Genomic DNA, 23,786 nt, shown 5'->3' with positions numbered 1-23,786 from the left:
TTCTTAGGTTTTCCGACCATTGGCATGCTGGGAAAGTCACAAGCAAATTAGGCGGGACCCAGCGCTCCGCCCCTCTGCGTTTGAGCCCTCACCAACCTGAACCAGTGCGCAGGCGCGGGAAAGTTGTCCTAAGAAAGGAAAGTTTATGCAAGTTCAGAGGAGGCGGAGGTGGCGGCGGCGGGGGCCCAGGACCAGGTGAGCGGGACGTCAGCGAGGGCTTGGAGAGGAGGAAAGAAGAGGGAGCTGGGGTCCAGGAGCGGGCAACTCAGTCCTACTCTTCCGATATCCAAGAGTCTTCAGTCTCCCAAATTCTAGCGTGAGTCAGAAAGTGGAACTACACCTCCCAGCAGGCTGCGCGGCGAACCAGTAACGGACCGAGCGGAATGTTTGCTGCGAAGCCTGCTGGGATTGGTAGTTCTTGATCCTCTACGGACTTAAGTCTCTTGGCATCTTCCTTCAGAATCCAGAAGTTCGGAGCCCTAGGGCCCCTCCTTCCTCGGGGACTCAGGGGTCTGAGGCCACAGCCCCAACCCTAACCCTTCTCTCTTAGACTCAGGAGTTCAGACCCCCAGTCTTCTTCTCCAAAAACTCAAGCGCTCAGGTCCCAGACCCTTCCTCCCGTAGACCCAAGAATCAGAATCCCCCAGACGTCTCCTCTCTCAGGATCAAGGTATCTTTGTCCTCATTCGTCTTCTCTCTCAGGAGACAAGCATCGGGGCCCCCAGACCCCGAAACCCCCATAAAAGACCTGGGATCCCCTTCCCTTTGGGGGGTTCATTAGTCCTTACTCCCTCCTCATTCGGGGGCTAGGAATTTGGGCCCCAGCCTTCACTTCGCTCTGAACCCCGGAGCCCATCCTCCATTTCCTTCTCTCCACAGGTGCCCCCATGGCGGGCTCGGAAGAGCTGGGGCTCCGGGAGGACACGCTGAGGGTCCTAGCTGCCTTCCTTAGGCGAGGTGAGGCTGTGGGGTCTCCCATTCCGACCCCACCCAGGTAAGAGGGGTTGCCCTCCTTCCTCAGGGAGCTGCATTTGGGATGGACCCCTCTCCAACTCTTGCCCCTGGACTCAGTCTGTCTCCTTCCCCGCCTCTTTATATCTCGCTCTACTCCTTGTCCTGGGGGTTGCAGGAAAGGGCTGTCAGTAGGAGGACAAAGGGACTGCTTGCGAAGAGCTTCTGGGATCACTCTCTGAGGTCCCCTTCCCCAGGAGCCCTGCCCAGGAAGAGCCAACAGACTTCCTGAGCCGCCTTCGAAGATGTCTTCCCTGCTCCCTGGGGCGAGGAGCCGTTCCCCCTGAGTCCCCTCGGCCTTGCTCCCTGCCACTCCAGCCCTGCTATGGTTCAGAGCCTGGTAAGAGATTTCCCTTAATCATCCAAGAACTGGCAGGGTCAGCAGCTTTGATTCTTAAAGCATAGAGAAGATAAGGAACTAGTTCAAGATCACCCAGCTAAGGGAGTATCTGTGGGGGGTCTCCAGCACCACCTTCACCCCTGACCCCCAGCTGGATTGCTATCTGTCAGTTCTGTGAGTGGCTTTAGGAGAGCTTTTGGTCCCTCTCTGTTATCTCTCTCTTTCCACACGTGCTTCCTTGCCCCTAAACTTTTGTAGCCACAGTACCCCCAGTACTGCATTTAGAAAAGGCAGAGGAACCGGAGATCAAATTACCAACATCCACTGGATGATACAAAAAGCAAGAGAATTCCAGAAAAAAATCTACTTCTGCTTCATTGACTATGCTAAAACCTTTGACTGTGTGGATCACAACAAACTGGAAAATTCTTAAAGAGATGGGAATACCAGACCACCTTACCTGCCTCCTGAGAAATCTGTATGCAGGTCAAGAAGCAACAGTTAGAACCAGACATGGAACAGCAAACTGGTTACAAATTGGGAAAGGATGACATCAAGGTTGTATATTGTCACCCTGCTTATTTAACTTATATGCAGAGTACATCATGTGAAATACCAAGCTGGATGAAACTGGAATCAAGATTTCCGGGAGAAATATCAATAAGGTCAAAAGTGCAGATGACATCACCCTTATGGCAGAAAGTGAAGAGGAGCTAAAGAGCCTCTCAACGAAAGTGAAAGGGAAGAGTGAAAAAGCTGACTTAAAACTTAACATTCAAAAAACTAAGATCATGGCAAATAGATGGGGAAACAATAGAAACAGTGCAGACTTTATTTTCTTGGGCTCCAAAATCACTGCAGATGGTGACTGCAGCTATGAAATTAACATACACTTATTCCTTGGAAGGAAAGTTATGACCAACCTAGACAGCATATTAAAAAGCAGAGACAGTACTTTGCCAACAAAGGTCCGTCTAGTCAAGGCTATGGTTTTTCCAGTGGTCATGTATGGATGTGAGAGTTGGACCATAAAGAAAGCTGAGCACCGAAGAATTGATGTTTTTGAACTGTGGTGTTGGAGAAGACTCTTAAGAGTCCCTTGAACTGTAAGGAGATCAAACCAGTCAATCCTAAAGGAATCAGTCCTGAATTTTCCTTGGAAGGACTGATGATGAAGCTAAAGCTTCAATACTTTGATCACCTGATGCGAAGAGCTGACTCGTTAGAAAAGACCCTGATGCTGGGAAAGATTGAGGGCAGGAGGAGAAGGGGACAACAGAGGATGAGATGGTTGGATGGCATCACTGACTCGATGGACATGAGTTTGAGCAAGCTCTGGGAGTTGGTGATGGACACGGAGGCCTGGTGTGCTGCAGTCCATGGTATCACAAAGAGCTGGACACGACTGACAGACTGGACTGACTGAACTGTACCCCCAATAGGGAGGCAAGAGACCTGATTTTCAGTCACAATTGCCTGGCCATTTTGGTTATGTGAATCCTTTTTTTCAGTAGCAAAGTAGGAATGAAGAGGGGTGGGAGCTGAACTTGATCAAGTGATAGGTAGGGTTTTTCTCATACATGAGCCTGGATAGACTAGTAATGGCTACTGGAGGGGCTTCATTGAAGAGGATTTCACAGCTGAGGAGAAGAGTTCTGTGATGAGTTGCCTGAAAAGGACAAGGGATAGAATGGGATACTAAGGGTCATTAACCTTGGGTGTGCCATGTTATGCCTTCCTTAGATGAGATAATCTTCAAGGTCCAAACACTCTTTTTTTTGTTGTTGTTGTTTGGTCTTTATTAGACATCTTTGAGATGCTTAAATAAACTGAGCTATAGATGTTTGGGCAACAACCAATCGATGCAATTGCTGGTAATGTTTTAAATGTCTCACAATAGAGGCTTTTTTCTTTTTGTTTGGAATTTGTGTTTTTTCTTTGTTTTTTTTTTTAATATTTTTTTTATTTTTTTATTATTTCAAAATTTATTTATTTATTTATTTTTTGCATTTCAATAGTTTAATATGAACAATCAGAACTAATTAACAGTATAACAATATTTTACAACTGAAATAATTAAAATAAACTATAAAATTACTACATAAAACAGGTCTGATCTAGCTTATTTACTTTCTATAATCTCTTCAGTGCTGCAAAACCATTTCTTTCTTTTTTTTTTCATGTTTTAATAAACACTTCGTCTTTTTGTATTGCTTTCTTTTTCATCACAATAATAGAAATATAACACCATGTATCACTGTAAAACAAATAAGTCCATTTTGGGGAAGAGTACAAGTGGTTTGTTCATTGATCTTCAGTTTACCCCACTCTGAAGTAGAATTCATTGCTACCTGGCATGATGATTGGAAGGAGAGAATACCCAGGTTCCCGATGTTGGGTCCAAAGTTCCTGAAGCCTCATCGTTGGCTCTTTTTATTCCAGGCCCTGCTACCCCAGATTTCTATGCCCTGGTGGCCCAGCGGCTGGAACAGCTGGTCCAAGAGCAACTGAGATCCCCACCTAGTCCAGGTGAGTTGCAGAGGGATGCTGGAGAATGATGCAGGTAGAAGGGTCACCAGGGTTCTGCCCCCAGCCAAATTCTCTTCTGCCTCCAGAATTACAGGGTCCCGCACCCACAGAGAAGGAAGCCCTGCTGCGAAAGCTGGTGGCCCTGCTGGAAGAGGAGGCAGAAGTCATCAACCAGAAGGTGATGGGTGGTCTGTTCCCCCTTTAGCTAGGATAGGAATTGCAGCATGGTTCCACACTGGGACCTGAAGCTGGATTTGCATTCTCACTGGATGGTCGGACAGGGAACGGTGGGACAAGGCTTCAGTGAAGGAGTGAGTGAAGGGTAAACCAGGGCAGTATCTTCAATTACTTCCTTTCATTGATCGCTAGAGGAGGGTGGCTTCTAGTCAAAGGACTGTGGCCACCAGAAACACGTTCTAGAAAGAGATTGGGACCAGGTGAGAAAGTAAGGGAATGTATGGCGATGGGAAAGGGTGGGAGGTGTGGTTTGAAGCTCTGATGCTGTTTAGTTGCTAAGTCCTGTGTGACTCTTTGCAACCCTTGGCAGGGGCGTGGCTTGGCTTCGCCGGTTCTTGGCCTTCTTTCTGGGAGTAGCTTGGCTGAGACCTTACAGTCTAGTTTGTGATTGGCTGATGTGCTGGATAGGGGCGTGGCCTAGAGTGCCAGTTACACCTAGAACTCGCTTGAAGCCACGCCTCCGAGCTTCCTATTGGCTAGCTACGAGGGTGTGACTGAGGCTTACCCTAGCTCTTCCCCTCCCTGTCTCACAGCTGGCTTCAGACCCAGCCTTGCAGCGCAAACTGGCGCGCCTCTCTGCCAGTTCCTTCAGCCGCCTAGTGGAACTCTTCTCTAGCCGAGAGGTCAGCCCTCGCCCAAGCCAAGCATTACCGTGCCCTGGGCCTCCGCCACCTTCCCCGGAACCCCTGGCCCGCCTGGCCCTGGCCATGGAGCTGAGCCGGCGCGTGGCTGGGCTGGGGGGCACCTTGGCCGGACTCAGTGTAGAGCATGTGCACAGCTTCGCGCCCTGGATCCAGGCCCACGGGGGCTGGGTGAGCCGCCGAAGCCTCTCTGGGCTTCTCTTTACCTAATTGTCATTGTATATGTGTGTATTGGGGGTGGGGTAGGGGAACGGGGGTGGGGTCTTAACCTTCCTTTCAGACATCACGGGTGTTCTCCCGCTTCCATCTTTCGTCCGTTCTGTGTTTATTGAGCACCTACTGTACACCAGGCATTTCCGTGATAACTGCAGATGCCCTGCCCAGCTTTAACCACTCTGGTACACACAGAAAGTTATGTCAGAGACAAATTTCCTCATCTGTAAAGGCAGGAGAACTCTAACACCTACCTCAAAGGGTTATTTTGAGGATTAAAATGGGATCATCCTTGTAGGTACTTGGTCTCTGTGGGATGACTGTCTTTGCAGCGCTGCCTGCGGGAATGCTTTTTCCCCAATATCCCCTTTCTTTGCTTCCTCTGCCCATCTGCTCAGGTATCACCCCCAGTGAGGCCTTCCCTGGTCTTCATTTAAAGTCGCAGTCACCCCCACACCCTCCCACCTTACCATGCTTGCTCACTGCTTTAAATCCAGCGCTGGACTCAGAGCTGGATGGGGCTCCTGTGTACGGACTAAATGACCTTTGGTTGCTGTCCCCGTCCCCCTGAACATCAATTTCTGGCTGCTCAGTGGACACCATCTCATTTACTGGCCTCATCACTGCCAGGCTGTCATTGCTTCACAGACTGGCAGAAGCTGGCTAGGTGTGTTTGAGGAGCAGAGAGGCAGTCAGTAGGGCTAGAGCAGGGTGGGTGAGGGTGAGAGGGTGGGAGATGAAAGCAGGAGAGGCGGCCAGATCGTGCAAGTCTTTAGGCCTTGTGATCATGCTTAAGAACTTGCACATAGAGTGAGCCATGAGTTGTAGGAGGGCTCTTTGTAGATGAGGGATGCAAGCTGACTTGGGTGGTCACGGGCGCCCTCTGGCGGCCGTATGGGGACTAATGTGGGGGCAAGGGCGGAAGTGGGGAGTCCCAGGGAGATGCCAGCGTTGGTCCAGGGAGGAGATGAGGGTGTATCAGACCACGGTCGGGGCAGTGGAGAATTCTGGATTTAACCTGTAAATAGACCTGACAGATTTTGCTCACGGAGTGGTGGGGAGACCGAATGGGAGACAGGAGTCGCGGATGATGCCAAAGACGCCGACCTGAGCAGCTCCAGAGCTACATCTGATGTCCCTGAGACCAGGAAGAGCAGAGTGGAGGGGAAGGTGGGGGGCAGGTTTGGGGAGGAGTTAGAGATGATCAGAGGTGGTCCAGTTAAGGGAGAGAGACCCTCCAGACCTCAATCCAAGATGATGACGGAACAGTGGATATTAGGGTCCAGAGCTCAGTGCAGAAGCTGGTTTATTCGTAAGAACATTTTATTCTTTAAGGAATGATAACAGGCAAGCTTAGCCAGGTACTCAGGCAAGGCCTTTAGTGGAATGATCCCATCTAAACCCCTCAGCCACCTTATAGGATTCGATTATTATCCTGGTTTTATGGAGGCTGAGGGAAAGTCCTTTATTCAGGGTGGGGAATTGGAATTAGGACTTTAACGCAAAGTCAGGGCTCTTTATTGTTAAAGCCCCAGGACTCTGTTCCCCTTCTTTCAGTCTCTCTCCCGCAACTGTGGGGCTCTGCCTCTCCCAGCCACCCTCAGGGCCCTGTTCCACCCAGCCCGGGTCTCTGATCCTTTCTTGGGGTCTCCATCCCTCAACTCTCATCCCTGTCTGCCTCTCTCTGGGTCTTTGTCCCCTCCCCCTCTCTGGTTCTTGCCTTCCCAGTCTCTGCTCTCACTGGGCCAGCGTGGACACTGCTTTGAGTGGAGGACGCCTCTCTGCTGACGAGGATCCACCACTTTTCCCTTCCAGGAGGGTATCTTGGCAGTTTCACCCGTGGACTTGAACTTACCCTTGGACTGAGCTCTCCCTCAGAAGTTGCTGCAAGATCAGACCTCATGTCCCTGCAGTCTCTTTCCAAGCCTTCCTATTCTACTCAGGGCTGTGGAGTGGTGCCCGCCCTCTGTTTTTTTACCCAAAAAAATGTTTAAAATGTTTTCACATTAAAAACTTTTTCAAATATTTAATTATGTGTTCTTTCTCTCAAAAACTAAAGGACTAAGTAGAGGAGATCTGGTTCAGGGACCTCTCTAGTTTATAAATTGGGGAAAGAACCGATTCATTCCTTTTGGAAATATTCATTTGGGGCACCTATAAACTCCTGTCACCTGAACAGCTATCTCCAGAACAAAGCTATGCTCTTCCTTCACAGGGCATCCAGAACACCATCCACTTCTCATTTTTCTCTTCACACTGCTCCTTCTGAGCCTTTTTTGCTGGTTTCTCCTCATCTACCTGTCTACCAGAGAGTTGTCACCTTCTTAGGGCTTATCACCTCCTTCACTGAATTACATCTGTAAATGCCTAACATGAAAAGTACAGGATCACAAAGGAAGCCAAGTACAGTCAAGCCTCGGTGTTCACAGATTGCGTGTTTTCGAATTCGCCTACTCATGAGCATTTATCTGAAGTCCCCAAATGAACACTCACATGGCTTTGCACTCACTGGTAGGCGTGCGTGTGCTCAGAGGAGTAAACGGTTGGACTGGCCCAGTGGGCACCTTTCAGCTCGGGTTGGGCGAGGCAATGCTGCCTTCTTGTTGCAGCTCTCACACTGTGTACAAGCATCCTTTCCACAGTATATTCAGAGCCACATTTTTCACGTTTCTGTACTATTTATGGTGATTTCGCTGTCCCAAAGGGCCCCAGAGCATAGCTCGAAGGTCCTAGCCAGCATTCCTTGGTGAAGGAAGGCTGCCATGCGCCACAATCAAATACAGTTTGTTGTAGATCGTTTTTGTTACAGTGCTGTTGGCTGCAAGGCCAATGTGAATGGGCCCACTATACATTAAATAATGTGTCTACAAACAGAAAATACACAGAAAACCTAATTATACTTTGATGGGTTGATGGAAGTGTTGTGACAAGACACTTGTGGCAACCTGACCCTGTATCTCCCCCAGGATCAGGGTGGAACAGGGTGTTCGCCAATTCAGTGTTTGTGATGACTTTGTGGGGTGTGAAAGTAAAAAGTGACGTCGCTCAGTCGTGTCCGACTCTTTGCAACCCCGTGGACTGTAGCCTACCAGGCTCCTCGGTCCATGGGATTTTCCAGGCAAGAATACTGGAGTGGGTTGCCATTTCCTTCTCCAAGGGATCTTCCCTACGCAGGGATTGAACCCAGGCCTCCCGCTATTGTAGGCAGATGCTTTACTGTCTGAACCACCAGGGAAGTCCTGCCTCCTCATTAATTAAAAACACCTAGGGTGGGTCTTATAACCATGATTTCTAAGTAGAGCAGGAGTGACATTTGGAGATGGATCAGTTATGGCCGTGTGACAAACCATATGCATTTGGCGGCTTACAATAACACATTTATTCATCTCCGTCTCTGTGTGTCAGAGGCGTGGGTGCAGCTGAGCAGGGTGCTTGGCTCAGGCTGTGACTATGCTGCTATCACAGTCTCAGCTTCAGTCTCACCTGAGGCGGGGGCCTCTTGCCAGTGCTTGTTTTAGCAGAATCATTGCGGCCTCATAGAGACACCCGACTCTTCAATTGGACTCAGGTCTATCTTCTAACCACATTTCTAATCACACTCCCCAGTGATCCTGGGGAGCTCCCCAGTGAACTCTGCAGTGATCTTGTCCATTTCATGGTCTGTGACCTAATGCAGCACAGGCCAATAGAAATATAACATGAGCCATATGTGTTATTTAGAATATAATAGTGGCCCTATGAAAGCAACATAAAAATGTTAATTTTCACAATAATTTCTATTTACCCCATTTATCCAAAATAGAATCATTTTAACGTGTGATCAATATAAACAATACGAATGAAGCATTACAGATTACTTTTTTATGTGAAGTCTTCAGAATCTGGTGTGTGTTCTACAGCCATAGCATATATCAGCTGAGACTTATTACTCAGTTGTCCCATGTGGCCGCCATCTTGGAGAATGCAGAATTTGACACTTGATGACTCCCCCAGTTCTGCTTCCAGCCCAGACCTCCCCCCTGTACTCTCTGTGCTGTGGAATTTGCTCAGTCGTATCTGACTCTTTGTGACCCTATAGACTGTACCCCACCAGGCTCCTCTGTCCATGGAATTCCCCAGGCAAGAATACTGGAGTGGGTTGCCATTTCCTTTTCTAGGGTATCTTCCCTATCCAGGGATCAAACCCTGGATCTCCTGCATTACAGGGAGACTCTTTACCTTCTGAGCCACCAGGGAAGCCCCTGTACTCTATACCCAGTGACATTAGTTTATTCCCTAATGTTGTAGAGAGAATGTATTATAATTTGTCCTTCTTCATAGCAACACAAGAGCAAAAGTAATTGATTGGGTTAATTGGAAATCAGGAAAAAAAAAAAAGATAAGACACAAAAACCCTGCTGAAACATTTGGAGAAATAGAAAAGAAAAAAAAATTCCACACAACATACAATATAAGGGTCAAGATGTGGGTTCAGATAAAGTCTCTGCTTTTCAACAGACAACATTAAGAAAAGGAAAAGACAGGTCACAGATTGGGAGAAAAATATAAAGTCAGTATACCTGACAGAGACCTGTATCTAGAATCTATAAAGAACGTTTACAATTGGTGAATAAGAAAACAACTCTGTTTGCAAAAATATACAAAATACTTGAGCAGACACTTGACAAAAGAAAATATACAAATGGGGGAACTTCCCAGGTGATCCAGTGGTTAAGGACCCGCCTTCCAATGCAGGAGATGTGAGTTCCATCCCTGGTTGGGAATCTTGCAGCAATTACTGAGCCCACATGCTCTGGAACTTGTGCACCACAAGTAAAACCCGAAGCAGTCAAATTAAAAAAAAAAAAATTTCTTTAAAGAAAGAAAACATGCAAATGGCCGAAAAGCACACGAAAACACGAAAATGTGCTGATCAACATTGGTGGTCAGGGCAATAATGCAAGTCACAACCAGGAGATAATCTCTTCCTACATAGGAAAGTGGTTAAAATTATAGACTGATTTTATCAAGTGCTGGAGGGGATGAGGAGCACCTAGAACTCTCACTCATCACTGATGGGAATGCAAAATAGTAGAACACCATAGGAAACTTTGGGGCAGTTTCCTATCAAGTTATATATATACTCCTAGCATCGGACGCAACCATGTCCTCCTAGGTTTACCCAAGAGAACTGAAAGTGTACATCTACAGAAAGGTTGGGACATGATGGTCTGCTGCTGCTGCTGCTGCTAAGTCACTTCAGTCGTGTCCGACTCTGTGTGACCCCATAGACGGAAGCCCACCAGGCTCCCCCATCCCTGGGATTCTCCAGGCAAGAACACTGGAGTGGGTTGCCATTTCCTTCTCCAATGTGTGAAAGTGAAGTCGCTCAGTCGTGTCCGACCCTTAGCGACCCCACAGACTGCAGCCTACCAGGCTCCTCCATCCATGGGATTTTCTAGGCAAGAGTACTGGAGTGGCTTGCCATTGCCTTCTCCGCATGATGGTCTAGAGCCACTTTATTCATAACAGCCCTAATCGGGAAACCACCCAGATGTCCACCAAGAGGAAAATGTGATCCAGCCATACAATGGAATACTCAGCAATAAAAAGGGTTGGACAATCGTTATATGCGACATGAACGAATCTTGAAAACATTATGCTGAGAAAAACAAGACAGGCACAAAAGAGCACATACTTTTATAGGAAATTTCAGAAGCTGAAAAGATACACCATAGTAACAGAACACAGTGATTGCTTCTTGGGTTGGGTGGGAGGGCGGTGTTGACTAGAAAGTGTCGTGAAGGAACTTTCTAGGGTGATGGATACATTCCACAAGTAGCAGTTACCTTCATTCAACAAATAACTTTTTCTGCAGGTCGAGGGAAGCTACCTGGAGGACGTGGCGACTAAGTTGTGCCGGGACTGACTCATGATGGCCAGACGAAGGGGGTCGGTGTTCCCAGCATGGGTAGGACTTGGCAAAGGCCAAATGCTTGAGTGGGGTCACTGGGTTTAAAAAACTTGTAACAAGTAGAAGGCTAGAGATTCAATACCTCGACGCCTGAGTCCCACTTCTGACTTGATTCGGGATCCCGGACAAGACTTCCCTCTCTTTGAGCCTCTCAGTGCTTCAGTTTTCCCTCAAGAAAATGGGCACAAGCTCCCTTACTCCCCCTTGGATTCCCTACAAGCTGGGAGAAGCCACAGAATGGACGATGAGTGACAGTTTGTTTGAGCCAATCTCTGGAGCCTAAAGCCTGCTTTCCTTTCTCGTGGGCCAATCGTCACGTTCTCCTTGAGGCCAGCCGCTTGGTGGAGGCAGGACGAATGCCTCAGGACGTCACATCGTTAATAAACCAATAGCAGCTATTAAGAGGCGGGTACTTTCGGTGATAGTTCTATTTCAAGATGTCCGCTTAGCGCAGGGTCCGCCGGGAAGTTTTGAGGCGGTACTGAAGAAGGGGCGGGAACTCCCAGTAGATTCTGTCCAATCGTCAGTCGGGCTTCTTGAGATAGACGGGCAGTCTTTCCCATCCCCGTAGACTTAAGGGGGCAGGGTTCGGCACGCCAGACTGGGCGGGCACCTCAGCTTTGATGGGCGTCTTCTTCGCCCAATGGCTAAATGGTATTTCCAGACGGGTCATCTCCGCTGCCAATGAGATCTCCTGGAGGGGTCGCGGTGGGCGGGCCGTGGACCCTCCGGTATAAGGCGGTCCCGGGGGAGTGCGGAGAAAGGGGGGGGTCTCGACGGCCGGAGGAGGAATAGACGCGGGTGAAGATGGCGGCAGCCGAGGCCGCGAACTGCATCATGGAGGTGAGCGCCAGGAGCGCCGCCGGGGGCGGGGGCGGCTTGGAAGTCGGTGTTTTACGCCTCCGCCGTGGGGAAGGGGCTCTGAATCGCCGGATTGGGGTTGAAGGCCCCCGGCCGTACGGATGGGGGCGCCGCGTGCTCCGTATCCGAGGATACCGTTTGAAGTGCGGGTTCCCTAGCTTTCGGTGGCCTGAGGCGCCACGCCGAGCCGAGGACCTACTGCCCCCTCCCACGTGGAGGAGGGCTGGGGGCGCTTCCGGCCTGGCCCCCACGTGGCCGCGGCACGGTGGGTGGGGAGGGGGTGTGCCGTGCCCGCTGGCCCGGCGGGTTCCACGTGCGGGACAAAGGCCCCGCCCCCGGCGGGGGGGGCGGAGAGGAGGCTCGGACCCTCCCTCCGAGGCCCCCTGCCCTCCTCCCCGGGGATCGTGACAGGCACCTCGGGGTGGAACTTAACGTGGGGATCTCCGCGCAGTAATGAGGCTCTTGGGAGGGGCAGTGTGTCTCGACCCTCAACAAACCCCTTCCTGGGACCAGGGCATCTGCCTAGGCATCGGTCCAGGTTTCGTGCACTCTTGCGTTGGGATTGGGGGAAGACGAAGAATTGGTTCCCTCTGGGACCCCTCCTACCCTCCAGTTTCCTGTCTCTGCATTCTCCCCCTGTTTGGGAGCTGGGGGGATGGGGCATGCCCCTGTGACCTCCCTCTGGTCGATGGGGGGGCATCGAGCTGAAGGAGATCTTTCCCGATTAGGCGCTGTGCACCCCCTTGTGGCCATTTCTGGGTGTGTGGGTGGGACATCTTTTTCATGGGGCGTGTCTCCAAGCCCCCCTCCCCGTCGAAGGCCTCCGGGGCGAGGGGAGAGAGTATCTGTCCTGGGTAGGGATGTGAGGCAGTGGATTTACCCCCTTCTGGCCCTTCCTCTCCCTGGGGTATTTGTGAGGGTGGGAGTTGACCTCCTCCTCCCTGAGGCCCTGTTTGAGGGTCCTGAGCCTGCTTGCGTGAAATGGTGTCCCGTAAGGTGTGATTCTCCTGCAGCTATGTGGGGCTTGCCCTGATGCTGTGTCTTAAAACGCTCTGGGGGCATGTCTGGCGGTGATGTCGGTGGTGTAGAAAAATGGGCCCCTGTGGGAAGTCCCCTCACCCGCCGTCTTGCTGTATCCATTCACTGGCTTGGGGAGGATGGAGGTGGGGCTTGGAGCCCAGGAGTTCTGTCTGTGATTTCACGCTTCTTGGCGCCTGGAGAGTGCTTGCATCTGGAAGAGCTGTCATCTGTTGGGCCCTCCATACTCTCACCTCTTAGCTTGTAGCAGTCTCAGGAATGGGAGATGAGGTCCCAAGATGCATACCTTGGGGGCAGTCCCCAGGGGTCACTCCAGCGACTCCCCCTTGGCTCTCTGCTAGACGAGGGCCTTCTTGACTGGAGGAAATATCTTCTTCGGAGGTGGATCCAGGACTCGGCCTCTCCCCTGGGGAGTTTCAGGGCCTGAGATGGTGGTTTGAATGGGGAGTAGATGGGCTTGGGGATCCAGGGTCTGGCCTCCTCTGTGGGACTCTGTCCTCCTGCGCAGAGGGTCATAATCAGGAGATTGGCACTCCCTTGTTTTGTTTGGGACTCCCTGAGTCCCAGGCAGGAGCTAGCAGCCCGCGTGCCAGCTCTGGTGGGGGCGCCCATGTGCCACACCTCCTTTCTGGAATCCTCTCAGAGACTGCTTTGCAGAGGTGGCAGATGCCCAGTGGGTACACCCTGCCAGTCCCCTCCCCCAGCTATGAGTGGTACCCCAGGATGAGGCTTTGTGTCAGGAAGTGTCATCTAATCTGGGGAGATTAGACGGTGAGGGGGAGTGACAGCTGGCAGTGCCCTTGTGCCCGGCGGGTGTCAGTTCCTCTGGCCTGGATGGGGGAGGCGTGTGTGCTCAGGTGCCTGGCCCAGCAGGGGCAGCGTGGGGGCAGGCCACCATCTCTCCAGCCACAGCTGGGATAGAACCCCCTCCCTGCTCCCCCCACAACTCCCCCACCCCTGTTGAAAACAGCCTTGCCTCTTTACTTGTTCCTTCTCCCACCACTGCTCACAAAGGAAAAGCAAAATTGTAGGAAACACCTCCTTCTCCCCCAAGAGCCCAGGTCGCCTGGCCTGGCCCTCCCCTAGCCGCTCCCAGTAGCTAATCCTTTCTCCCTGTTACTCTCTCCTAGAATTTTGTAGCCACCTTGGCTAATGGGATGAGCCTCCAGCCGCCTCTTGAAGAAGTAAATATCCTTTTGTGAGACCCCTTCCCACATACACATATCTCCTCACACGTCAGGCCCTTTCTAGTGGTCTAACTGTGACCCCTCTGGCTTCAAACCACTTTACCCTTGGCCCCTGAAACACTTAGTCCAGACTCGTCCAGGTTTTGGCTCCCACCTGGCCTCCGCCAATACTGTGGCTACTTCCTTAACTCCATTTACAGCCCCCCACCCCACCTTTGTCCTTCCCTGTGTCTGCCCCGCTTCTGCCTTCCTCTCCCCTCCCTTCCCCAGCTGTGGGCTGAGCTAGAGACGGGGGCAGAGAGACTGGAGAGATGGTAGGCCTGGCTGAGGTATCGGGGGTGCCCTCCTGGATGGTGCTCTGGGGGTGGGGGGTTCCTGGGAGAGGCACGACGGCAGGTGGGGGCTGTAGGGTTGCCATGGTACGGTTTGGGGAGTGGTTCTGTATACTCCAGGGAGGACTAGAGACCTGCCTGGAGGCTTCCAAATCTGTGGGGAGCCCCCAGATGTGACCGCATTTGCTCCAATTCACCCCCTCCCAGGTCTCCTGTGGCCAGGCAGAAAGCAGCGAGAAGCCCAACGCTGAGGACATGACGTCCAAAGATTACTACTTTGACTCCTATGCTCACTTCGGCATCCATGAGGTGAGTGTGGACAGACAGCTCCTAAGGCTGCCGAATCTTCCGGGGGGTCATGTTGGGGAGGGCTGGAGCTTCATCATCGTCCAGGGGGCCATGTTGGGAAGGGCTGGAGTTTCGTCTCTGACGCACGCGCACTGCCTTCCCTGGCAGCGGGCCGCCCTCTCTGCGCAGGCAGAGCTCACACTCCGGGGTCGCCTCACGCAGCCGTTGCCTGGGAGACGGAGTTAGCCTGGCGCTCTACCAGTCCTCTCCTGGGAGGCCGCTGTGGGAGCGCGCATGTGCATCTGAGACGTCAGCCCGAGGTCAGGGCCTCCCGGTCTTTGCTGCCCTCTAGTGACCGGCAGCGGGACTGTCCCCCAGCGGCTTGAAAGTCTTCTCCACCCCTTTTGCTTGGGGTGGAGGCTGAGGTCCCAGAAAGCAGCAGAGACGTGGTGGGAAGATTTTTCTCTTTCCTTTTCGTTTTTAATTGTTATAAAATATGCATAACAAAATTTACCATTTTCACGTGGGCGGTTTAGTGGCTTTGGCTTACTGAGGACTTTTCAAAGTCAAGGCTCTACAGGGGGTTAGGCGGCAAGGGTAGAAAATGTCTAAGATGGGATTTTGGTCCATCCAGTCCAATTTCACGTAGGGAAACTGAGGTGTGTGGAAGGGAAATAACTTGTCCCAAGGGGCCTAAAGCAGGTTTGAGGACTGAGCACTAGTCCTCGAGTTGATCAGCATGTTGGAGGCCAGGACACCCTGGTTTTCAGCGGGGGATGCCGGTCCCCTCATGATCTTTGTTCCCACCCCTGCCAGGAAATGCTGAAAGATGAGGTCCGCACCCTCACATACCGCAACTCCATGTTTCACAACCGGCACCTTTTCAAAGACAAGGTGGTGCTGGACGTGGGCTCGGGCACAGGGATCCTCTGCATGTTTGCCGCCAAGGCTGGGGCCCGCAAGGTCATTGGGGTGAGTGTCCTCGGCGGCCGGCCGGGCCTGGGCCTGGGGACAGAGAGGGGGCCCCTTTGGGCTCAGGGATTGGGTGGAGGGGAGTGGGGATGGAAGATGGAACTTGGGGGGGTCTCACCCTCCCTTCTTCCTGGGCCCCCAGATCGAGTGTTCCAGTATCTCTGATTATGCGGTGAAGATCGTCAAAGCCAACAAGTTAGACCATGGTGAGCCCAGGAAGAGAACGGGGTCTTTGGGGAGGGAGTGGGGCACCCCAGTTTCCTCGGGGCCCCTCGGCAAGGGAATGGGGACCATAGAAGTCAAATTCAGCCCTGTGGGTTCTGGGCAGCGGACAGCCCAAAAATCCAGCCTTCTCAGAAGCCACCACCTGACGAACCATCTTAGAATCTGTGTGTCGAAGTCATAAGCTTAGTGCTTCAGTCTTTTATTTAAAAACACACACAAAAAAGCTCAAGAAGCAATCTTGAGTTTTTTCAGTGAGTGATCGAGTCACGTGGTTGGCACATGAGGCCCATAGTGAGACGTCGCCACCCGCCTCTCAGCTGCTCTTCTCTAAGTGCAGCCAGCTCTCCCTCCCAGAGAAGCTCACACCAATGAACAAACATGCCCGTGTACGTTTATACATTCACACGCTGGTTTTTGACACAGATGTTTCATACATGCCCTGACGTGATGTTGAGAGTATCTTGCTTTTTGATGACTGCCCTCCTCTGTCTTCACACAAACCAGCTCTGTTAACCAAGGTCCTGGTCATGGGCATCTGAGCTTCCAAGACCTTCATCCCCCATGTGTAATGTCATCATCAGTCACAATGAACTCATGTTATCTGTGAGGTCAGTTCACACAAGTAGGGTTGCATGGATCAAAAGTGGAAGGAAGTTGGGCAGAAGCTGCCCCATTGCTCTTCCCACCTGCAAGGTCTGAGGAGCAGAGAACATAGGAACATGTGGGTTTTCTTGATATGAGGGCCCTTGGCTAGAAGCTGAAGGGGGTTTTTTTTAAAAAAAAAGAGAAACTAGTATAATGAATCCCTAAGTTCCCATCACTCAGCTTTAAATACCTCCTTTTGAAGCAAATTCCAACTATAAATCCTGACATGCGTGTCTCTAATAGATAAGGCCATTTAAAAAAACATGACCATGGGAATTTCCCGGCAGTCCAGTGGTTGGGACTGCTTTCACTACTAGGGCCCCACCTCGATCCCTGGTCAGGGAACTAAGATCCCACATGCTACACAGTGCAGCCAGAAAAACAAAACATGACCATGGCTGTTGGCGGCAAAATCTCTTTTTAAAAAAAAAAAAAATTTTTTTACTTTTCTGTGTCAGGTCTTAGTTGGAGCATGTGGGATCTAGTTCCCTGACCAGGGATTGAAACTGGGCCCCCTACATTGGAAGCACAGACTCTTAGCCACTGGACCACCAGGGAATCCCACAGGCTGACTTCCAGTAGATTTCAGGAAAGGAGCTGCTCTGCCCCATACAAAACCCTGACCCAGAAGCAGGTTGTCTGCAAATGGTTGGCACCAGGTTCCCCATGAGTGTGCGAGGCGTGACGGGTAAGGGGGTGGCTGCCTTCCCCACTCCGTGTCCTAGAGTGAAGGGCTGTCTTCACCGGGCCCTAGTCCTGCCTATTAATAGCAAAATCTTAGTGTCACCTAATACCTAATTCATGTCAAGTTTCTGTTCTTGCCTCAGAAATACCCATGATGAATGAATGTTAAAACTAAGTAGACAGGGTGTGGCTTCAGCCCACAGAGTCCTTTAAAGATGTCCCAACACAGCCCCCAGCCCTTCCATGGGAAGACAAGGCTGTCCCAGTGGAGTCCCCAGGCCCTGGGATGCCCCCACCCCCCACTGCCTCCAGGGGAGGCAGGCAGACGGCTGTCCTCGGGGCTGGAGGCATGTACCCTTATCTGCCCCGCAGTGGTGACTATCATCAAGGGGAAGGTGGAGGAGGTGGAACTCCCGGTGGAGAAGGTGGACATCATCATCAGTGAGTGGATGGGCTACTGCCTCTTCTACGAGTCGATGCTCAACACCGTGCTCTACGCCCGAGACAAGTGGCTGGTGAGGCCCCTGGCAGGGCGGGAGCGGCTCGTGCAGTCCGGGGTCCTGCTGTTGAGCTGCTGTCGGGGTCCAGGCAGAAAAGGAAAGCCATGCTCGGTACTTCCCACCACAGGGACTGAGTACAGGGGCCAGAAGACTCCTACACAGATGTTAGGAGGCCCACGGGCAAGATGGAGGGGGCCCAGTACCGGAAGCCAGACAGGGACAGGGAGATGGTGCTGGAAAAGAACCACAGCAAGCCAGAGGGATTAGAAGGGACTGGACCCAGGTGCTGTCAGAGCAGGCCTCCCAGGGAGCTGACCGAGACCTGAACCCAGGATGGGGAGGAGCCACGTGGGATCTGAGGGGCAAGGCGACAGAGGATTTCGGCCAGTGTAAAGGTCCTGGGGCAGGAGCGAGTTCGTTGTATGTTGAGCGGTAGGGAAGCTGCAGTAGAACGAGGATTGGGAAGGAAGTTGGAGGTGAGAAGTGGAGGGGCCTATGCAGGGCTCGTGGGACCTCGTGGACCTTTAAGACTTTGCTTTACTCCTCAGAGGGACGGGGTCTGAGTTAGATGCTCCTCAGAGCCAAGAGGCAGCTGTCTGGGGAGTAGACTGAGGGTGGGGACCAGTGAGGAGGCCACAGCAGGAGCCCACCTGGGAAATGCTGAGCTCAGCCCAGGGCGGTGTCAGGGGTGGAAAAGAAACAAAAGGGGCAACCTTGCCGAGTCCCCCCACCCTTCACGCCCTTGTCCTGCTCCGTAGGCGCCCGACGGCCTCATCTTCCCAGACCGAGCCACGCTGTATGTGACGGCCATCGAGGACCGGCAGTACAAGGACTATAAGATCCACTGTGAGCGGGGCCGGGGCTCCTGGGGTGGGGCCCCGCTGGGGGCCGGCTACCCCGTGCTCAGCCTCCTCCCCTCCCCCAGGGTGGGAGAACGTGTACGGCTTCGACATGTCTTGCATCAAAGACGTGGCCATCAAGGAGCCCCTGGTGGATGTGGTGGACCCCAAGCAGCTGGTCACCAATGCCTGCCTCATCAAGGTGAGCGGGTAGGGTGGCCGGGGTCCCTCAGGGTCAACCCAGGAAGAGCCAGCGCCTGGCCCACGCATGGGACCCTGAGTGCTTCCTTGTCTGACGGCTCGGGAGCTTATATACACACGTGGGTCCCTGATAATACCGACAGCCATCATTTTTTGAAGTTCCCCTTCCCAACCCCTGGTGTCAACTCTCACAAGGATGTGGGAGGCAGGCCAAACTGGGTGGAGAAAGGAGTTTGTGGATGGAGATGGAGGCGGGGCAGATGCCCGGGCAAGCCTCCGTGACCTGAGGCAGGACCCCCAGTTTTACCCTGAGCAGTCAAAGGATTTTAAGTGGGGCTGTGATGTGATCCGTGTCTAGGCTTTCAAACACACTATCTGATAAGGGAAGTGGGGGGAGAAGGCGGGAGCCAGGGAACCCTGTTAAGATGCCACAGTGGAGTGGGGACACTGGCCTGGGGCAGGCAGTGAGAGTGGAAACTGGCGATTCTCCAAGGAGCAGTACTCCTTCTAGGAGGTCGACCTGTCAGATTTGGGGTTGGGGTTGGGAGAGCAGGGGATCCAGCAGCCCCCCAGGTTTCACCGCTGGGCCGGAGGTCAGGGAAGGGGGCTCACGTGGCTTTTCCTACAGGAGGTGGACATCTACACGGTCAAGGTGGAAGACCTGACCTTCACCTCCCCCTTCTGCCTGCAAGTGAAGCGGAACGACTACGTGCACGCCCTGGTGGCCTACTTCAACATCGAGTTCACCCGCTGCCACAAGAGGACCGGCTTCTCCACCAGTGAGGCGGGGCGTGGGGGCGCGGGCACGGTGGGGCCTGCTACAGCAGTGGCCAGAGGGAGCCCCGGGGGCCTGGAGGCTTCTGACAGCAGCTCTGCCAGCCAGCCTGAGCGCACGTCTCTGCGCCCATGAAAAAGCCTGTCCCAGGCTTGATCAGGGTGAAGGGATCACAGTTCCCGCCCAGTCAGTAGGCTCTGGTGGGTGAGGGGGTCCAGCGGAGGGAAGGTGGGGGTGGGGAAGGGCAGGTGGTGAGGTGGGTGGGCTGGGCTGATGCTGCCCACACCCACCCCCAGGCCCCGAGTCCCCATACACTCACTGGAAGCAGACAGTGTTCTACATGGAGGACTACCTGACGGTGAAGACCGGCGAGGAGATCTTTGGCACCATTGGCATGCGGCCCAACGCCAAGAACAACGTGAGGCTCTGCCTGTTCTGGGGCCCTGGGACCTCTCGGCCCCAAACCCACCGCTCACCTGGCTACCCTCTGTTCTGCACTCATCTGTCTGTCCTGTGCCCCCCAAACCCCCACCCCCGGTCTGTCTGTGACCACAGTTTCATTGAGCACCTGCTGGAAACCAGGGGGCCCCCAGGGACCCAGGCATGATCAGGCCAGACCCCTGCTGTTCAAGTTCGAGACACAGGAGAGTCATGTCAGTGCCAACTGGTGATGATTTCTTTGCTCAGCTGGGAAAGGGGCTGGCAGGTATTGGAGCAGGTGGAGACGATACCGGAGGATATCCTGGCCTAGAAGTGGGAGCGAGAAAGGGAAGGAGGGCTGTTTTCATCCACTGAGTCGTGGCAAAGTCAGCAGCTCAGGCATGGTGGGAGGACTCCTGGGTTGGCAGGAGGAAGGTCCGGAAGTTGAGGGGCGTGGCCTGGACTGGAAATGTCAATGGAGCGGCGCTGCTTGAGCTTGGATGGAGGGGGGCACCCCACGGTGGCCCCACTTTCTAAGTCAGGGAGGGAAGAGCCAGTTTCAGCAGCTGTTCTCAGCCAGGGATGGTATTGTGCCCCCCCCCCCCGCCACGTCATCATCTGGAAGCATTTTGGGTGCCACTTGAAGAAGGGGCACAGCTGGCATCTAGTGGACGGGCTAGGGAGCCGCTCTGTCTGCAGGGCACAGTATAAGACTCCCTCACAGGAAAAGAGTGGTCTGGTAGCTCAAAGGCTGAGAAAACCCAAACCAGAAACTGAAAGAGGCCCAAAGATGGAGGAGGGAGCCGGGGGGGACGTGCAGTGAGGTCCGAGGGGGGCAGCAGTTCTTGAGGTTGTTGGTGGCTTTGCCCCAGTCTTTCCAGGGGGTGCTGGGGACCCGGGCCACAGGGTGGGCCCCAGGAGGGTTGGCCTCCAGGAGGCTTCTTTGGAGGAGGAAGAGGGGACGGCGGGGTGGGACCCTGGAGTTTTTTGAGAGGAGGAAGTTTGCTAGAGAGAGGTTTGCTTCTTGGAAAAAAGAAATAACTTTTGCTGATGGGGATGGTTTTGATAAAGGAAATCTTACGATGCAGGAGACAGCAGCTGTGCCTCCCTTCCCCCTCCACCCTCCACCCCACCCCCAAGGCGAGGGATTGGCTGGGTTCCAGGTGGTTTTGAGGATGTCACATTGGAAACCTCACGGGGAATCCAGTACCGGTCGAGACAGATGCTGGGTGTGGGAGCAGCAACGTGGCTTCTCCAGGGAGGGTGTGTGAGCGGTGGGGGGCCCACGGCACCTCCAGTGGGCTGTGCCGTCCTCCCCCTTCCCCTGCTGCCCTCAGTCTCTGCCTGCCCTGTCCCAGTCCCCCCTTACGGCTGCACTCTCCCCACAGCGTGACCTGGACTTCACCATCGACCTGGACTTCAAGGGCCAGCTGTGCGAGCTCTCCTGCTCCACTGACTACCGGATGCGCTGAGGCAGCGCTCGGCTCCTCCCACCCCAGCCAGGCTGGCCCTGCAAGGGCCCAGGGGCTGCGGCGTTCTTAGGCGGTTTCGGGGCTCCCCCTTCCTCTCCCTCCCTCCCACAGAAGGGGGTTTTAGGGGCTGGGGGTGGGGGGACACATCGTGACTGTGTTTTTCATAACTTATGTTTTTATATGGTTGCATTTACGCCAATAAATCCTCAGCTGGGATGGCAGCTCAGCTTCCTGGGGGCACGGTGGGGTCGGGGTTCTGTCTGCAGGCATCCGAACTGCCCAGAGCGCAGAGACAGCGCCTGCTGGCAGCTTCAGGTCTGTCACCACTTCTGTGTCTCTGGGTCTTGCTACCTTTCCCCAGCCTCCACTCAAATCCCACCTGGCCCTCAGCTCACACACAGGGTGGTCTCCACTGGCTCTCAAGAGTCCTTGCCCCCCCACCCCAGTGTCTCCTGTCGCTGGGCCTCTGTGCCGGGCTGGGGGAGGGCTGGGGTGTGGATTCCCAGCACAGCTGGGCTCTGAGGTTTCCCAGAAGCCCTCTCTCCCGCCTTCCCCCATCACACACATTGTTTCTCTCGGGCTGTTTTTTCCTGTTCAGGACCCTCCAAGGCCAAACCAAGGCTGATTGGCAGTGCCTGCTGCCCTGCCCTCTCCACCCGGGGAAACTGAGTCGGGGGGAGGGGTTCAGAGAGTTCTTTGTGGGGTGGCTGCTTGCTTCCCCCCCCAGCCTGGCTTGGAACTCGGGGGGCTTCCCACCGACTGCCCCACTGCAGAGATGCACACGAGACCCCGCTGGCCTTCACCGCTGCCAGGGCCTGGCTCTCCAGCCTCTGCTGCAGACGTGGCGCCTGCGCCTGCCCACCCTGCCCTTCCCAAGACCATGTCCAAAGTCACTGGCCCCCTAGGTCTCTGTCCACACGACCTGGCTCACCCTAGACAGAATCCATAACTCCTTTCCACGGCCTACCTACAGCTGCTTCAGTACAGCTGAAATGTGTGGCCTGCTGGCACCCCATACCCATCTGCACACAGTCCTCCTCTACCAGGATGGTGTTAGGGCCCAGGCTGCCTCCACGACTTGAGGTGCTTCAGTTTGCCGCCTGTCCCAATTGTCAGTGCCCCGCATTGCCCAGCCCCCGCTCTGGAAGTCGCCTGTCCCTTGACATTGCTGTGCCAAAACTCAGCAGAAGAGGGTGAGGTCGCGCCTTGCAGCATCCCCGCCCCCAGCCCTTTCCAGGAAGCCCTAAACTACGTCGCCACTTGCAGGTGTCAGCTGCCCCGCCCCTCCACCCTCCGCCTTAAAGGGGTCGCGTCTCCCGGGGCCTCCCAGGGGCATCGACGGCACCGCGGGTCCCGTGAGGTCTTGGTCGCGGTGCGGGAGGTGGGCATCCCGAGTCTTAATCCTGCCCTTCTGGCGTGGTGTGGCTCATTCGGCCTCAGTTTGCACGGTCTGAGAAGTGGGGACGCCCTGATTTCCTGGCGCTAAAGCAGGCGCCCAGGGCATTTTCCAGGCCCGGAGAGGGGGCGGGGCCGCACCCCGGAGGAGCCGCTTCGCCCACCGGTTTTTCAAAAGCCGGTCCTCCCCACCCCCACGATGACCGCCCACATCCTCTTGCTGTTGCTTGTCGCCTCCTGCATCCTGGGGGACCCGGACTCGGCGGGCCGGTGAGAAACGCCGAGGGCAGCGGGGACGGGGCGGGAGGGAGACCGCGGGGGGCGTGCGCCCTCTCTAGGCCGTTTGCCGCTTAGGTGGAATGGGAAGTTGGCCAGGAAACGGGCCCCGCCCGTCTCGGAGTTCTGGGTACCCCCCGAGCCCCCTTTCTCGAGTGGGGTGTTTGAACCCGGTCTTCTCCCACGCTCCATCCCCAGGCGGCCCCAGCCCCAGGTCTCCCAGCAGCGCGGGCGCCTCTGTTCCCTGGGCACGTGCCAGACCCACCGCCTGCCAGAGATCATATACTGGCTCCGGTCTGCTTCCACCAAGGAGCCCTCAGGGAAGACCGGCCGCAAGCCTCAGGATCCTCACAGCTACGGGCGCCGCCGGCGGCGCGAGGCCAGAGTCCCGCTACGTCTCCAGGACCCCAGCCTGCGGCAAGGCCAGCGCAGTGCCCAGCTCGCTGGGTGATGCTGGGCACATCTCTGCTCGTCCCCTGGCTTCAGTTTACCCATCTGTGTACTGGGGCCGTGACCTCAAGTTTCAAGACCCCCTAACTCCACCTCCTGGGCTCTCCCCGCGCTGTGACTGGGCTGGACCCACGTGCACACCGGCCCCAGCAGGGACAAAGAATATTAACGTCCAGAGGTGAATAAAACGAGAGTTCCGTGTTTTAGTCGGCTTGTCTGTGCCCATTCTGGCCTCCCAATTTGAGCAGGGTCGCTAATATAGTCTCCGCTTCTTCCACGCAATTTCCCCCGCAACGGAAGCC

At 54.1% G+C, this 23,786-nt stretch overlaps 3 protein-coding genes across 5 annotated transcripts; all 3 read left to right on the top strand.

Moving 5' to 3' along the window:
- Positions 1–41: 41 nt before the first annotated feature.
- BCL2L12 (BCL2 like 12) lies at positions 42–6,981 on the top strand. Of its 2 annotated transcripts, XM_055411583.2 has the most exons (8): positions 60–195; positions 551–670; positions 880–994; positions 1,209–1,351; positions 3,794–3,880; positions 3,967–4,058; positions 4,651–4,929; positions 6,787–6,981. In XM_055411583.2, the coding sequence occupies exons 3-8, from the start codon at positions 888–890 to the stop codon at positions 6,835–6,837; spliced, it is 759 nt and encodes a 252-aa protein (XP_055267558.1). In that variant the 5' UTR covers positions 60–195; positions 551–670; positions 880–887; the 3' UTR covers positions 6,838–6,981. The 2 variants fall into 2 exon arrangements, with proteins under 2 accessions (XP_055267557.1, XP_055267558.1); XM_055411582.2 differs by lacking the exon at positions 551–670 and having other exon boundaries at positions 42–195.
- A 4,637-nt stretch (positions 6,982–11,618) lies between these two features.
- PRMT1 (protein arginine methyltransferase 1) lies at positions 11,619–21,579 on the top strand. Of its 2 annotated transcripts, XM_055411567.2 has the most exons (11): positions 11,676–11,767; positions 13,954–14,007; positions 14,550–14,651; positions 15,447–15,602; positions 15,745–15,808; positions 17,529–17,671; positions 18,415–18,502; positions 18,582–18,697; positions 19,325–19,475; positions 19,768–19,889; positions 21,280–21,579. In XM_055411567.2, the coding sequence occupies exons 1-11, from the start codon at positions 11,732–11,734 to the stop codon at positions 21,361–21,363; spliced, it is 1,116 nt and encodes a 371-aa protein (XP_055267542.1). In that variant the 5' UTR covers positions 11,676–11,731; the 3' UTR covers positions 21,364–21,579. The 2 variants fall into 2 exon arrangements, with proteins under 2 accessions (XP_055267543.1, XP_055267542.1); XM_055411568.2 differs by lacking the exon at positions 13,954–14,007 and having other exon boundaries at positions 11,619–11,767.
- Positions 21,580–22,439: 860 nt separating this feature from the next.
- Positions 22,440–23,638, top strand: ADM5 (adrenomedullin 5 (putative)). The gene is made up of 2 exons (XM_055411570.2): positions 22,440–23,028; positions 23,233–23,638. The coding sequence occupies exons 1-2, from the start codon at positions 22,958–22,960 to the stop codon at positions 23,483–23,485; spliced, it is 324 nt and encodes a 107-aa protein (XP_055267545.1). The 5' UTR covers positions 22,440–22,957; the 3' UTR covers positions 23,486–23,638.
- The last annotated feature ends 148 nt before the right edge of the window (positions 23,639–23,786 follow it).

This window comes from Moschus berezovskii, chromosome 22 (assembly GCF_049115385.1).
Source record: "Moschus berezovskii isolate FMDL1 chromosome 22, NW_MosBer_1.0, whole genome shotgun sequence".
Lineage (NCBI taxonomy): Eukaryota > Metazoa > Chordata > Mammalia > Artiodactyla > Moschidae > Moschus > Moschus berezovskii.
The sequence above is the reverse complement of the archived record's forward strand: the minus strand, read 5'-3'. Positions and strand labels throughout refer to the sequence as shown.

Excerpts from the sequence above, each read along its gene's own strand:
- ADM5 (XM_055411570.2), top strand. The coding sequence starts at position 22,958 with ATGACCGCCCACATCCTCTTGCTGTTGCTTGTCGCCTCCTGCATCCTG. Across the intron at positions 23,029-23,232 it reads GACCCGGACTCGGCGGGCCG|GCGGCCCCAGCCCCAGGTCT; the intron begins GTGAGAAACGCC and ends CTCCATCCCCAG.
- BCL2L12 (XM_055411582.2), top strand. The coding sequence starts at position 888 with ATGGCGGGCTCGGAAGAGCTGGGGCTCCGGGAGGACACGCTGAGGGTC. Across the intron at positions 4,059-4,650 it reads CAGAAGTCATCAACCAGAAG|CTGGCTTCAGACCCAGCCTT; the intron begins GTGATGGGTGGT and ends CCTGTCTCACAG. Across the intron at positions 4,930-6,786 it reads TCCAGGCCCACGGGGGCTGG|GAGGGTATCTTGGCAGTTTC; the intron begins GTGAGCCGCCGA and ends TTTCCCTTCCAG.
- PRMT1 (XM_055411567.2), top strand. The coding sequence starts at position 11,732 with ATGGCGGCAGCCGAGGCCGCGAACTGCATCATGGAG. Across the intron at positions 15,809-17,528 it reads AGCCAACAAGTTAGACCATG|TGGTGACTATCATCAAGGGG; the intron begins GTGAGCCCAGGA and ends TCTGCCCCGCAG. Across the intron at positions 19,476-19,767 it reads GAGGACCGGCTTCTCCACCA|GCCCCGAGTCCCCATACACT; the intron begins GTGAGGCGGGGC and ends ACCCACCCCCAG.